General features: G+C 43.1%; 1 protein-coding gene across 1 annotated transcript in view; it reads right to left on the bottom strand.

Moving 5' to 3' along the window:
• Tmem132d (transmembrane protein 132D) overlaps nucleotides 1-13358 on the bottom strand; it is a 617151-nt gene that overhangs the window by 179671 nt on the left and 424122 nt on the right. Inside the window, exon 4 of the mRNA XM_075978060.1 lies at nucleotides 4484-4667. Within this exon, the coding sequence (XP_075834175.1) occupies nucleotides 4484-4667 (184 nt within the window). The remainder of the gene's footprint in view (nucleotides 1-4483; nucleotides 4668-13358) is intronic.

The raw sequence follows: 13358 nt of genomic DNA, 5'->3' as shown, positions 1-13358 counted from the left end.
CTTGGGTCCCATCTCAGGATATATATATGTGTGTGTGAATATAAACAAACAGGCAAAATGCTCTTTGCCATCGGTGTAACTACCATGAGACATTCTCACACAAAACTTCCTTGGGATTAGAACCTCCTTGTAAATTGAGACAACTTTTTCATTTCCTGGCCACGCAGACCCAAATAATCACACAAAACTGTATTAGTTACAACAATGTTTGGCCAATGGCTCAAGCATATTCTTAGCTAGCTCTTATAGCTTAAATTAACCCATTTCTAGTTTTTCATATTTTACAAAGAGGCTCGTGATTTTTACCTCTTGCTTCTTGGGTGGCTACATGGAATCCACCTTCTATCTCCCTGAATTCAGTTTAGTTTTCCCGCCTACCTAGATTATGCTTTGCTATAGGTCAAAGCAGCTTCTTTATTAACCAATGGTAATAAAACATATTCACAGCATTCAGAGGGGAATCCTACATCACCTCCTTCTGATTATTGTCAAGGATGATGTACTATCTGTTCTGACTGTTATCTCTGGGTTGAGTTTTATCTCAAGCCCCAGATCAATAATAATCAGTATTAAAGCTTCAGAGGTGAAGCTGAGACAGAATCAAAACAAGACCCGTTTACGAAATGGATGCAGGATCCTTGTTTTTTTCCAATGCCAAGCAAGAGTTGACTAAGCCCCTCCCTTATCCATGTGCTGGGCTGACAGCAACACCCACCATTATGACACTCAAAACAGCTGCTTCCCCAAAGGAGTGGAAGTAAGGGTTCATTGAATTTTGAAGAGCACTTAGTAGTGAGTTTTTAAGGACTCACTAGTGAATTGCATTCTCCACATGGAAGTGCAGGCCAGTGTCTCTGAAGCTTAGAATAAGCTCAGAATTAGTTTTATCCCAAGATCAGGAAGCAGTGATGAGAAGCAGCCATCACCCTGAATCGATGGGCCACTGAGAAGCCTCCCAGCTCCTCTAAGAAATGCAAACAGCATGCCTCATACAAGACCCTGTTGTGTGGTCACTATGCACTTAACAGAAAGATGCACCCTTAATGAGCTTTTCTCTAAGAATTCCCCTCCCTTAGGAGGGGGAAGCACACTTTACCTTCAATACAGCAAAGCATGATTTCTCAGAGGGTGAAAATTAAGCTCATAGAAATGCATGATTGGATTAAGAGCGTACAAAAGCTTTCAAAGCACTGGACATGGGGGAGACTTTGTCTCAGTTTAAAAATTTTCCTAGAGGTGCAATTACAGAGCTACTGAGAAGCAGGGGAGTGACATTTGCCCTACACTGATCTCTAAGCTTTCCTGGTGTTGCAGAGGCACCTGCCTTTAGCACCATCTTGGTGTTCTTCCTGCTTATTCGGATGTGCTGTGTCGGGTGTTGTATTATTCCCAGGCTTTGTGAGAACAAATAAAGCAGGTGTGCCTTTTCCTCTTAGAATTCATTAGGAGAAGTTGAGAGATTTTAATTATGGAAAGGATCGATAGATTTGATCACATTAAAAATTAAACAAGGGCTAGGGGCATGGCTCAGCAGTACCTGCATAGAATCTCCCAGTGAGGAGCTGGGGTGTGGCTCAGTGGTAGAGCCCCTGCCTAGAATCTCCCAGTGAAGGGCTGGAGGCATGATTCAGAAACTGAGGACTTGCTTAGCCTTAGGTTCCATCCCAGGATATATACATAAGCAAACAGGCACAACCTTTGCACCACCCCCTAATGTGTGAAATTAAGAGGTCAAGAGCAAACTGGTAAGAATCCACGTGACACATCAATCAAAAGACAGATTATCACTAACACACAGGAGAAAGTGGATTTGGACTCAGTGGCCCTAGAGGTTCCGTTTTGTTAAACAAGAATGTAGGAAGAGCTAATGTCAGCAAGTCCTACCCTTGAAATGTGATTTCCCTGCTTTGTACAACATTCTAGCTTCAGAAAGAAAAGAAGTTGAATTCCCAGTAGGATAATAAAATGGGCAAAGGACAAATATTTAATAATGAAATAAAAAAATAATGTAACCCAAGTAGGGCAAATTAAGGAGACACTGAGATAAGATGTTTGCTTAATAAATTGTCTATCTGAAAAAAATTAATATTCTCTGTTGGAAAAGTTGCAGGAAAATGGGTATCTTTACACACAGCAGGTAGAATTGTAAATTAGTTAAGACTTCCCGAAGGCAATTCTGCAGACATTACAAAACTGTATTACAAAATTACACATCCTCTGACTCACATCCTTGAATTAAAATTTATTTCTCAAAGTTTACCTCAAGGGATCGGTGGGAGATACGTGCAAAGATTTCTATATCAAAACACAAACCATAATATATTTTATAATAGAGAACATCTTTGTTATAGAGTTATGGAAGGGATTTTTAGACATATGGTTTATTGCTGTCTTTCTTCCATTACTACTTCTAATGAGGAGGGATGTCTGAGAACCTATCAGGAGCGTGTATCTCCAAATGGCTCAGCTGTCTGCTTTCCCACCACAGGGACAGCTCACTGGGTAAGGGGCAGCCTTGGGGATCCCTTTCTTCTTTCACTGTTACATCCACCTACCCAGGTAGCCAGCCTCTGAGAAGGGACTTCACTCTCCTCAGCCTCCCTTGCCACCTGGCAGAGTTTTTGGCTTAGAAGTTCGGTGTAAAATGTTATACTCACTCAAAGATCCCATTCGTCTCTGGTCCCTAACCCTGCTAGATACAAGGTGGACATGGTTTTTATAGACTTAAAGGTTGTTGAGACCCTGGTGGGTATTGGGGAGCTGAACTCTGGTTCTCTACAGGAGTGGTATGCACTCGTGATGGCTGAGCCATCGCTCCAGTCCCAACATGACTGTTATTAGTTTGGGTTCATAGGGGTAATAATGTGTTCAGGGTCACTCAGCTACCAGATGGAACATCCAAGCCACTGAGTCACCAGACAAACTCCATTCTGGGCACATAAAGAGAGTAAATTGAGAGCATATGCTAAGCCCAGCAGACCAGGATAACAAAGACTTTTGTAGAGCAGACGGAGAGTATACACTAATCTTCTGTTTCCCCTTTGCCTCACAATTCTGTCTAAACATGTAGCCAGAATGCTTCTGAACGATAGCAACAACAACAACAACAAAACCAGTATAGGCAAGGCCCTATGTCCTCCCTGCAGTGGCTTTCCATACCATTAGACCCCCAACTCTTCAAGCTCCCTTCTGGGATGCATGCCTCTAGCTTCAAACCCTCCCCCTGGTCTACACATCTCTGTTGCTTTACCAGTTATCACTTAGTGAGCATACAGACTAGAAGAAGCAAGGCCATTTTGTAATGGTAACACACCCCCATGGGAAGTATTATATCAACCAACAAATGTGGACCCCACCCCCAAATGCCCCAGATACAAGACATTAATCTGCTTAATTCAGTGTGGCACACTGATCAGAGATGCCTACCTGCTGCCTGGCTTTCAGACTGTGAAGAACAGGGCTGTGACCATGCACTTTCCGTAGAGAATGTGCAGACCTGTTGTGGTTGTGGAGTGCCCTCTGTCTATACCTTGCTGTCTATAACAGAAAAATCATAATAGTGGCTAATAGTTATTATGTGTTTGCAAGGGGCTGGAGTTCTTGGAAGGACCCACGAGTTACTTATTTATTTATTTAACTTAAGTTTTGTTGGGTTAGGGGTTGAAACCTGTCCTGGCACATGCCAGGCAAGCATTCTACCCCTGAGTTCCAGCCCCGGACCCAGCAACTGTTTCATTCTCACAACAATAATATGGTTTCTGAGTGATTATTTTGAGTCAGGGTGGTTGGGAAACTTACTAGCAGTCTTCCCCAACAGACTGTAAGATGTAAGTAAAATAAACCCCTTTCTCTCCAAGTTGCCTTTGGTCCTGGTATTTATCACAGCAATAGAAAGCAAAGTAGAACACATGTCTTGTAAATGGAGACCAGAATTGAGTTGTGTTTTCCTTCTTTACTGGAAGGTAGCTAATGCCAGTGGAAGACACTCAGAACTAAGATGAGTACTTCCTGGAACCCTATTCCTCTCTCGTGGAGATAAGGATTCCTTGCCGAGATAAACCATTATCTTTCAGGACCTGCTCTCTTTGTTCCTTGTGGCAGTGTCTAAACCACTGTAATGTTGTTGAATTGCCAGCCCAGCCTTCCTTGCATCTCAGTATGAGCACATGCACACTTAAGCCAAGCACTCTGTACAGTAGCATATGTCTGAAATCATTAAGTTATCTGCATTATATCACGCAAGTTCATCCCACCATCCATAATATTCACATAAAGACAGGCTCATAACTACTAACTGGACTACATTTTATAAATGCAAGTTAAAGAATATCACCAGTTAGAGTATATATTGTTGGCCATTGGCAGTGAGCTTATGCTCCCATTCTGTCCCCATCATGGTCCTTGCTGACTGACATCCTTGACCCCTGAACCTGGATCACAGCATGGAGCCTTCCAGTTCCCAGGTCCCCAAGTGCTTTCTTACCATTGCCAGTGGTATGACCCCAATCAAGTCCTTCTGGCTCACATAGATCTTGGATACCCCCAAGTCAGACGTGATGTCTCCTGGGTATTCAACCTGCCACGTGACAAGCTGTGTGGTGGGTGGGTCACTGGGTCCTTCAACCTCGACGTCAATCTGCATGACTTCGTAGGAGGCATCGTCCACACTATGGAGTAGGAATGAAGGGAAACAGAGGTGAGCAACTGAGATGCAGAACTCACCTGTGTCGGTGTGGCGTTTCGCCAGCACCTGTGTTTGTGTGCTCCAAGCCTTGAGCAATTTAAGGACAAGTCACCATCTGCATGCTTGCCAGCCCTTGCCAGGGCTCTGACATCATTATTTAAGGGTAGCTCCTTCTTCTGAGCTATTCAGCATCTCCAGGACAGGGGCTGCATTCTCTAAACACTCTCTGACCTTTCTTTCTTTTCTTTCTTTCTTTCTTTCTTTCTTTCTTTCTTTCTTTCTTTCTTTCTTTCTTTCTTTCTCCAAGAATGGCTCTTTCCTGGACTTCCAGAAACAACTACACTGTTATGTTGATTTTATCTCAAAGCCACAGTCTGTTTGGTTGGGTGCACAGAATTTTAAAGGGTGCCATGGACTTGTGTTCCACTGATGGTAAGACAGTGTTGCAGGGAAACAGAAGACAGGCAAGGATGTGGGCCCAGGGACCATCCCACTGCTGATAAACATGGACACGTCATCAGCTATCACCCGGAGACAGGAATGGCTGTGACGAATGCTAGTTTCGAGACATATGAGTTCCCATAAACACAGCTCTGGAAACGGATCCAGGCTAGAAGGCTAGAACTATTTTAGCAGCCTTTGCTATTTTCATTAACTGTCTGCTTTCTTCTCTCCAGAGTTTCTTTCTAGTACAATGTCTGTTCTTCTACGTGACAGGTGAGAGAGAAAATGGTTTCATGCCAGCCTTTCTTGAGGAGAAGATGAAAGAAGGGTAGGTGAGGGCTCATAGGGGCTGTCTGAGATGGGCTCTTAAAGGAGCATTAGTGAGCAGACATGTATCTAGTGAGTCAAGTTTCACATCTTCACAAAAGTGCCTTCAAACACTGGCATTTACTTATCATTAGAGCTGCTTTATTTCACAGAGGACCAGTTGATGCAAACATGTCAGTGACATCACCTAACATGCAAACTCTCACCTGGAAGCTCAGAAAGAGACACTGAACACACAGGTTAAGATGGCTGATTGGAGATCATGAGATTGGATCAAACAAAATCAAGATAAGAGCCATTAATACAGAAACAAGAGAAAGACCCACAGAGAACAGAAACAAGGATGGTAGAAGAAGGCACCCCTACACCAGTCCATGCCAAGATGTTCCTACTGTTCCCGACTGGTCCTGCTCAAAGCATGTATTCAAAAACATTGGGTAGCAGCTATCCTTAAAGGCTGGCAGTTTGGATGCTGAAAACTCAAATCAAAACCTGAATTTCATGTTTTGGGGGGTGAGGGGTGGGCAGAGGACAGTAGACTGTGGACCCAGTATTAGAAGACAGATAGAAGAGTCTGAAGTAGGGAGATCCAAAGTGTAAAGAAACCAGGGTTGGTGGAAGTGTACGCAGAACTCGGGGCAGAGTCCTGATGGATGCCATAGATGCTCAACAGCACACACAGAGGTGATGGTATCAGCAGGGTGATTAGGGTGGTTTCCTCAACACCTTCTGCCTCCCTAACACCCTCTCTCATCCCTGAAGTCTTACAGGAGTGTAACAGTCAATCCATCAGATTAGAAAGGGCAGACACAGTTGGTCTTCTTCATTCCTTCAGAGACTCATGTACAGAAAACCCTGCACTGCCCAGATCACGCCCAAAGCACCAGAGATGGGCTGTAATTTGCAACCTGAGGAAATCCGAGGTGGAATTCTGGCCAGAAGTTGTCTTTGACTTATTTTGAATGTCTGACACTAGCAGCCCCACCCTGTCAGTGGCAGATAAAGTACATCTCCCTAGCACGAAGAGACAGACTGAGGGAAAGTACACTGTATTCTGTCATATATTATTATAGGCAGTATCTTACTATGCAATCCTGGCCAGCCTGGAACTTTCTATGTAGACCAGGATGGCAGCAGACTCGGAGATTCATCTGCCTCTGCCTTCTGAATACTGGAAGTAAAAATGTGTACCACCATGCCTAGCTATTTTACTATTCACTTAATATTTATTTTTTAATTTAATTTTTGCTTGTTTACTATTTACTTACTATTTTTGAATTACACTTGTGTGTACGTGTGTGTGTGTGTGTGTGTGTGTGTGTGTGTATACCGCCACATACACATAGAAGTCAATGGTACTCTCCTTTCATTACATAAGTCTTGGGTACAGGACAGAGGTTGTAAGCTTTGGCAGCAAGAAGTTGACCCACTGAGCCCTAATTATTTTAATTCTAACTAATTGTTTTTATTAGGTTCATAGAATGCCCACTTCTGTCTTTGGGTTATTTGTTGTGGCTTAATTTGTATCCTCACTGGAAAAGCCTGTGTTGTTTTCCTTTTCTTCCTCTATATCCAACACACAACATTCTTCCTGCTACTCATTGTTTACCCAACCACACACTCTCCTCTCATTTTGATTATACCTCTGTTTTCTCTTTTATCCATTCCTTTTTTAACTTCACTACTCAAATATTGAGACCATTTCCTCTAAAAAAAAATACCATAAACCAAGTTGTTACGGAGTTTTTTGTTGTTGCTATTTTGTTTGCAATGGGAATTTCAGTGATACTGTATCTGAATGTTCCAGAGAATGCAGGTGGAGGTCACAAGTGTCTTTACTCTCTGCTGCTATTATTCCCTGGACCACTGGTAACCCGCTGTATGTGTTACTGCAGTCAGCTCTATCTCCAATCTAATGCCACACAAGGACAAGACAACTCACCAGGAGACTCACATAAAAGAAAAAAAAGAAGTATGACTTTGATTCAGTGTCAGAGCCCTTGCCTAGAAGTATAAGGCCCTGGGTACAATCCCCAGCATTGGAAAAATAAAACAAAAGAAATAAAGAAAAATACAACAAATAAAAGATAAACTACATTCTAAAGATGTAGTTTAAACACACACATCCTAACTGCACACATCACACAAAGAGAGCAAAAGCCAGGAGCCAGCAATGCACAATGGCATTTCACAAAGTGACGTCTCAATACCAGAAAACAAAGATAATAAAATAGATGGAATTCCAGAAAAAGATAGCAGAGTCTTACTTATAAAATTAATCAAGGGCCATCAGAAGACTCCAAAGAGCAGTTGAATGATGTAAGAAAATCCACTCGGGACCCAGACAAGAAAGTGACCGGAGTAGATGAGATGCTCAGTACTCTGGAGTGAGGATTTGAGCACATAGACAGGAAAGGAAGCACGTAGATTGAGACACTAAAGTAGAACCACAGATATTCTGGAAATGCAGAGTCGATCAATAACATTAAAAGAAATGACAATAGAAAGCACTGGATAGACAAGCCTGGTCAGAGGAATGGAGTTCAGGACTGGTGGACAAGGCTGAGACAGTGCATAGCAACATACAGGAAAGAAAAACCAACACAAATGACAAACTTGTGCAAGAACTCTTGGAAACATTCAAGAGACCAACATAAGAATCCCCGAGGTAGAGAAAGGATTTGGAATGAAGTCTAAAGGGCTTAAATAATTAATTTGATGAAATTATAGTTGAGAATTCCCCTGACTTTGAGGAAGAGATGGACATGCAAACACGGGCAATATTTGGAAGCCAAACAGATAGGATGAGCACAACCCCTCCATGACACACCACTGTGCAAGACAAAAAACACCAAGTGACGCACAAACAACACTGAAAGCTGTAGTGGGCAAATTGCACCTCACATACAAAGGCAGAAATGTTAAAACAACACCAGATGTCTTATCAGCAACCCTAAAATCCAGGAGAGCATGGAATAAATAATATGTTTCAATCACTAAACAAATCACTGTTAACCAAAGTTGCTATACCATGTGAAACTGCGGGAGAAATATGAACATTTCTTTTCTTGTTCAAGACAAGCCGAAGTCAGAGAAGTTGATGACCATCAAGAAAGTGCTGCAGACTATCCACAAAGGAATACTATAGACACAGGAAGACGAGAGTTTCTCTATGAGAACACAGGAAAGCCTAGTATCTCATGAGAGGAGCGGATGAATAGAGGGGCACTATCAATAATAAGGACCTATCAATAATCCAGCAATCCTCATTTATTTCTCCATTGCTGAGGTAGAACACTGTCTAAAAGCAACGTGGAGAGTAAAGGCTTTGTTTGGCTTACAGGGTCACAGTCCATCAGAGGGAAATCTGTGCAGTAATCTGGAGGCAGGAATTGGAGCAGAGAATGCAGAGGGATGCTGCTTTCTGGCTTGTTCCCTATGGCTTGCCCTAACTGCTTTCTTCTACAGCCTAGGAATAGCAGCCCAGGCATGGTACCACCCTAAGTGAGCTGAGCCCTTTTACAACAAACATAAATTGATAAAATGCCCAAAAGACTTGCCCATGTGCCAATATGATGGAGGCAATTTTTCAAATGAGGTTTCTTGTTTCCTGGTGTGTCAAGTTGACAACTGAAGCTATGTCACACACCCTTTAAATATACTCTACGAGCCTCACCAGAGAGAGAGAGAGAAAGATTTGTTTCAAGACACTTTGAAATCAACTTTGCTTTTAGGGTCCTCTGCCAACTCTCTGAGTTCTGTGATGTTTCCGTAAATCAAAGTGGAGGCATGAAAACTAGAATATTGGCTGTGAACGCTTCATCACACGTTGCATTTGAAAAGATCAAACGCCACATAGACACTGACCCTTGGGTGGGAGCAATATTAATAGCGGAGAACTCGAGTTATTAAGTCTTCCAGTCTCCTTTCTGTTGTCCTGATAAAACACTCTGAATAAAAGCATCCTAGGGAGGAAAGGGTTTACCTAGCTTACACTTCAAGATCATAGTCCATCACTGAGGGAAGTTAGGGCAGGAATTCAAACAGAAATTGAAGCAAAACCTATGGTGGAATATGGATTACTGGCTTGCTCTGGAGATTATGCTCAGCTACCATTCTTTTTTTGTTTTCTGGGGTTTTTTTTGTTTTTTTAAATTTATTTATTTATTAAGGATTTCTGCCTCCTCCCCGCCACCACCTCCCATTTCCCTCCCCCTTCCCCGATCAAGTCCCCCTCCCTCATCTGCTCGAAGAGCAATCAGGGTTCCCTGACCTGTGGGAAGCCCAAGGACCACCCACCTCCATCCAGGTCTAGTAAGGTGAGCATCCAAACTGCCTAGGCTCCCCCAAAGCCAGTACGTGCAGTAGGATCAAAAACCCACTGCGATTGTTCTTGAGTTCTCAGTATTCCTCATTGTCCGCTATGTTCAGCTAGTCCGGTTTTATCCCATGCTTTTTCAGACCCAGGCCAGCTGGCCTTGGTGAGTTCCCGATAGAACATCCCCATTGTCTCAGTGTGCGGGTGCACCCCTTGTGGTCCTGAGTTCAGCTACCATTGTTATACAGCCAAGGACAACCTGCTTAAGGAGGGATGGTGCCTCACGAAAGAGCATGGCCATTCTGCATCAATAATCAACCAATAGAGTTTCTCACAGACATGACCAAAGCCCAGTCTGGTCAAGACAATCCCTTAGTTTATGTTCCCTGCTTCCAGGTGACTCTAGGTGTGTCAAGCTGACAACTTAACTAGAGCACTGTTAACACTTCTCAATAACATCCATGTTTGTTTTTTATTTATTACAGACTAGAAGCCAATATATCATAGTATGGCTTTAAGAAGCACTCTAGTGATCCACTTTCACTCTGCAGCCACCCACATGGGCAACTGGCTTCCGGGGTGTGTGTGAGAGCTTTGGTTGCACGGTGACGTGGGTGTGGGAGACAGGGAGTGAAATTTCACTCCCAACTTTAGGCTGCTCCAGATGGTTCCCTGAAGGATACATTGGTGAAATTTTAGGAAACAAAAACCAAGCCAGAGGTGGAGTGGAGGGGTGGGGTCGGGGGGGGGACCATCTAGGACACAAGTGACTCTTTCCTTGGGGAATCCTTTGACATGTATTCCCGGTACCCCTTTCCATACACTTTCTAATAGGTCACCCAAGTGCAAGACATGTGATATTAGGTCCATAGAATTGTACAGACTCCTCCATCCATTCCACCGTCCCCTTGTGCCTGAACCCTAGCTCTAAACACTTTCACTGCTAATGACCCAAGTCTGGCTTTCCTTGGATAGTCCCTGTTATGGTTTGAAATGTGTTTGAATATTCAGTCCTTAGCAGATGGCACTGCCCAGGGAGGCTGTGGAGACTTCAGAGGTGAGGGCTAGGGACAGAAACTAGCCACCAAGGGTGGGCCTTGATGATGATATCTACTTCTGTTTTCTGCTTCTTGATTGGTCAAGAGATGAGCAATTTGGATCACAAGCCACCTGCCACATGCCTTCCCCTCCAAAACAGACTACAGTCCGAGAGACAGTGAGCCATGATAATTCTTTTGGAGTTTTTAGAGCCAGTTTACAAGATCTGATTTTGAGGGGTTATTTGCTGGGAACTCAGCTGTAGCAGAGACCGTTGGTGTTAAGTTAGATGTCCCAGCCCTTGCCTTTAAAGGAGCCACAGTGAGAGTCTAGCACCTCTTGTGGCAGCTACACCTTATGGGAAGAGCCATTGTCTTGGGCTGGGTCTTCCATCCTAAAGTCCTCAATGGATTGTTATAAACACTTTGTCACACATTCACATACCAATGAATCTTCATCTTATTGGACCTCCTATAGAAAATGAAGTAATTTTCAAAATAAGTAGGATAGCATCCTTTTTAGGTCTTTTTGTCAACTTGACCCAGGGTTGGGCCATCTAGGAAGAAAAGAACCTCAATTGAGGAAATGTCTCTACCACTCTGGCATGTGGACAAGCATGTGACATATTTTCTTGATAGGTGACTAATATGAGAGGGCACTGCCCACTGTGGGTGATGCCATTCCTGGTGTAAGAAAGCCGTCTATGCAAGCCATGGGGAGCAAGACAATAAGAAGCACTTTTCCATGATCTCCACTTCAGTTCTTGCCTCCAGGTTCCTGCCCTGACTTCCCTCAGTGATGGTCTCTGATCAGAGCTATAGCCTAGTAAAAATGCTTTGCTCTCCAGATTGCTTTTGGCCAATATTTTACGACAGTAATAGAAAGCAAACTGGGACAGAAATCAAAGGCAATTAATAAATGTTCTCTTGAAACAGGAGTGGGGAATGAGGGAAGATACAGAGGGCCTCACTCCAGGCTCAGCTCCTCTTAGAAGGACTCCCCACATTACTGTGGTCCTCTCCTGCAGTGGCATTTGGGAAATGTGCATCTGATGCAGACATAAGGGACCAGATGTCTCCCACATGGAAGGACCGCTGTCCTCCTTTCCTGTATCCTCTTTCATGTCTCATTCTCAAGATTAAAATGGGGATATTACTCAAACAAATTGTTTCTCCTTAGACATTATCATGCTATTAAAATTTTCCATTACTGGTACATTTTTTCTAACTTCTTCATTACCATTTTCTGTATAAGACCTTTTATGAGTAAGTAAAATATGCACAACTACTTTAATGTATGTACTTTATAATGAGATCTTCTTTGTCACCATAAATTTGTCGTCTCATGAACTCTCTTGTGACCAGAGTCATTCTAGAGGAGAGAAAGAGAGAGATCGCCAAAGAGGAGAAACTCATGGGCCAGGGTTTGTGTGTGTAGTACAGTGAAAACTGAGGCAATCTCTGTGGTGTGACTGGGATCTTAAGAATCCTGGGAGGGAGCTCGGCAGTGGTGGTGCATGCCTTCAATCCCAGCACTCAGCAGGCAGAGGCAGGTGGATCTCCGTGAGTTCGAGGCCAGGCTGGTCTACAAGAGCTAGTTCCAGAACAGCTAGGCAGCTAGGACTGTTGTATAGAGAAACCCTGTCTTGAAAAACCAACAAAACAAAACAAACAAAAAAAACAAAAGGGAATCCTGGGACTGGGACCGACTGGGGCTGGAGGTGCAGGTGATTGGTAGGAAGGCCATGCAAGTCTTTAAAACTATCTCCCAAGCATCCAGCTATGGCTAGCCAATCATCTACGAGTCATAGTTTGCTTATGTACTGTTTTATTTTTGACCTAAATTTAAGCTTAATTTTTGAAGAAAAAAGAGTACCCAGCATAGAGCATGCGTGGTCTATAAAGCTTGGCATATTGCTGTCCTACCCCTTACAGGGAAAGCTTGCCAATTCCTGATCTTTATCATGAAAATAAAAAGACAAATTAATAACCTTTAAAAATAATAAAATGGTATTTACTTTACTACATAGATACTCCTCTAGAAGAAAACATGAACCAGTCAAGTTCTTCTCCTCAGTGCTAATGAGAAAGTTCATATGTAAGAGTTGACCTGGGGCTATTCCGGATTGGAACAACAAGAAGTGGAATGAGAGAAATTGGCAGAGGCGGGCCCTATTATAAAGGCTGCCATTAGGGTTAGAATTCATACACCAGGCTTTTTTTTAGGTACTAAAAAGTACAAAATGATCCCAACTGAAATAGAGCAATAGGCCAAACTTCAGTGGAAAGGGAAGAAATAAAAGGGGGCATCCCTTTAGATGAGTTATGGATTTCACAAGAATCTCTGCAGAACTCTAGAATGTTAATCAGAGTGGGGCATTTTTCTTAAGTGCAACCATCCTTCACACATTTGTGATCTCAAGCCCTGCCCTTGCATGCAGAGGAGCAACCCCAGTTAACCAGGATGGACAAATACACAGACAGCCTTGACCTAGGACAGGGTCGGGTTTCCAGATGAGGACTTACCTATATTGCTTGAGTGAAACAC

The sequence above is a fragment of the Microtus pennsylvanicus genome, chromosome 1 (genome assembly GCF_037038515.1).
Source record: "Microtus pennsylvanicus isolate mMicPen1 chromosome 1, mMicPen1.hap1, whole genome shotgun sequence".
Taxonomy (NCBI): Eukaryota; Metazoa; Chordata; class Mammalia; order Rodentia; family Cricetidae; genus Microtus; species Microtus pennsylvanicus.
Note: the sequence above shows the minus strand (reverse complement) of the source record. Positions and strands in the feature narration are given on the sequence as shown.